Source organism: Mandrillus leucophaeus, unplaced genomic scaffold (assembly GCF_000951045.1).
Source record: "Mandrillus leucophaeus isolate KB7577 unplaced genomic scaffold, Mleu.le_1.0 Scaffold122, whole genome shotgun sequence".
Classification (NCBI taxonomy): Eukaryota; Metazoa; Chordata; class Mammalia; order Primates; family Cercopithecidae; genus Mandrillus; species Mandrillus leucophaeus.
Genome location: NW_012100543.1, coordinates 3,472,866 through 3,474,965, shown reverse-complemented (window position 1 = coordinate 3,474,965; position 2,100 = coordinate 3,472,866). Strand labels below are relative to the sequence as shown.

Sequence of the window (2,100 nt, the reverse complement as noted above, 5' to 3'; positions counted from 1 at the left end):
ACACACAACATTAAAAAATATGAAGGCTATATACCAGGTAGTTTTTACCTTCTTGGTGAATGGAGACAGCAATCATAAAGAGTAGCTTCAATTAAAAGAACTTTCTAAAAAAGCTGAGTAGATGCCATTAACCTGAATGGTGGCTTTATCCTTTAATATTACATTTAAATTGAAAAAAAGTATTTTACCAAAGTTGCAATATCTACAGACTGGTGTTCTTCTATGTTCTCAAGTTCCCGAATTTCAGAATTACTTTTTCTTATTTTCATCTAAAAGAAAAGTATTTGGATTTTAGTAACATAAAGAAAAAATTTAAACCAAAAACCTTGGAAAGGATGTATTAATCTACAAAGCTCTACAATGTTGATGATACAGAAGGATTCCATAATTAATGAAAGGGGTACATTAGTATTAAATCAACCAAAAGAAATTACATATAAATTCTGCCATATCACTCTTATATACTAATCCAAAAAGAGATGTAAGTAATCCATCTTAGCATTTTAAATGATGGCACTGTTGAGTCCATTGAGAAAAATTTTTCTGAAACATCCAAAGTCTCAAGTTATGGAATGATTATTCTAATCCAGTGGTTTTCCAAGTATGAACCAAGTAACCTATGGGGGTTTCTGATATCCTTTCAGATAGTCTGTGAGGCCAAAACTATTTTCGTAAAAACAATTAGACATTATTTGCCATTTTTATTAGCATTTTTTCATGAGTGTATATAAGGTTTATAAATGTATGATTTGTAATATCGCAACAGACTGCAAAAACTGATACAACTATTTAATTGAATTTTATTAAACTGAACATTAGAGACTTACAAAAATATTCCAATCTTCTCACAAAATCTTTTTGGTTTCAAAAATTTGTTTTTTTAAGTAAAAAATATTTCTGTTAACTAAGTTTATTATTATTTTTAAATGATTTGATATGGTTTGGCTGTGTCCCTACCCAGATCTCACCTTGAATTTAAGTTCCCATAATCCCATGTGTTGTGGAAGGAACCTGATGGGAGATAATTGAACCATGGAGGCAGCTACCCCCTACTGTTCTTGTGGTAGTGAATAAGTCTCATGAGAGCTGATGGTTTTATAAGGGGTTTCCCCTTTTGCTTGGCTCTCTTTCTCTCGTGGCTGCCGCCATGTAAGACGTGCCTTTTGCCTTCTGCCATGATTGTGAGGCCTCCCCAGCCACGTGAAACTGTGAGTCCATTAATTACCCAGTCTCTATTATGTCTTTATCAGCAGCGTGAAAACAGGCTAATACATGAATTAATAAATATTCTTAAATTTTGTTTTAATTTTTAAAAATGTAAACGTTGATAGATATACCCACAGAAATGAAAGCTCTTTGATGAGTGTAAAGGGGCTTGAGGCCAAAAGGTCTGAGAATTACTCGAAGTTAATAATGGGATCTTAAAATCAACTTGGTAGTAGTAAGTTGAAAAAAAAACAAAAGAATGTTTATTTATTTTTTTACCTCCAGTTCTTTATAATGTAGTTGGCACCTTTTAAGAAGTTCCTCATTGCGTTTAATATCTTTTTCAAGGTCAGATAAATGTTGCTGAAGATTTAATATCTGGGCCATCTTATTTTCAACCTCATTCTCCAAGTCACTAGATAGGAAAGGAGAAGATAAAAAATACTTCAAACCTTTTTCTCAATAGTACAAATACTTTAGACCTTTACAAAGAAAGCCTTATTTATAGTAAGTTATGTGCAAAATCCTTTTCAGTTAAACTAGTTCTATAATCCTACCAAGCTATTAATCATGAAAATCTACTGCAGACATTGCAAAAAACATTCTAAACAGGAATCAAGTTTTACTTATTTCCTTAACAAGTAGAGTTTACTCTTGAACAAAGCAGGGTTTGAAAGATGTGGGTCCACTTATACACAGATTTTCTTCTGCCTCTTTCACCCCTGACACAGTAAGACCAACCACTCCTTTTCCTCACCTTATTCAATGTGAAGAATAAGGATAAAGACCTTAATGATGATCTACTTTTATTTAATTAATAGTAAATATATTTTCTCTTCCTTATGATTTTCTTAACATACTCTTTTCTGTAGCTAACTGTATTGTAAGAATATA

General features: G+C 31.9%; 1 protein-coding gene across 1 annotated transcript in view; it reads right to left on the bottom strand.

The window, feature by feature from the left end:
- The window catches only part of SMC6 (structural maintenance of chromosomes 6), a 120,332-nt gene that overhangs the window by 57,012 nt on the left and 61,220 nt on the right, over positions 1–2,100 (bottom strand). Inside the window, exons 18-19 of the mRNA XM_011971451.1 lie at positions 1,486–1,621; positions 180–269 (exon numbers count right to left, since the gene is read on the bottom strand). Coding sequence (XP_011826841.1) covers positions 180–269; positions 1,486–1,621 — 226 coding nt within the window. The remainder of the gene's footprint in view (positions 1–179; positions 270–1,485; positions 1,622–2,100) is intronic.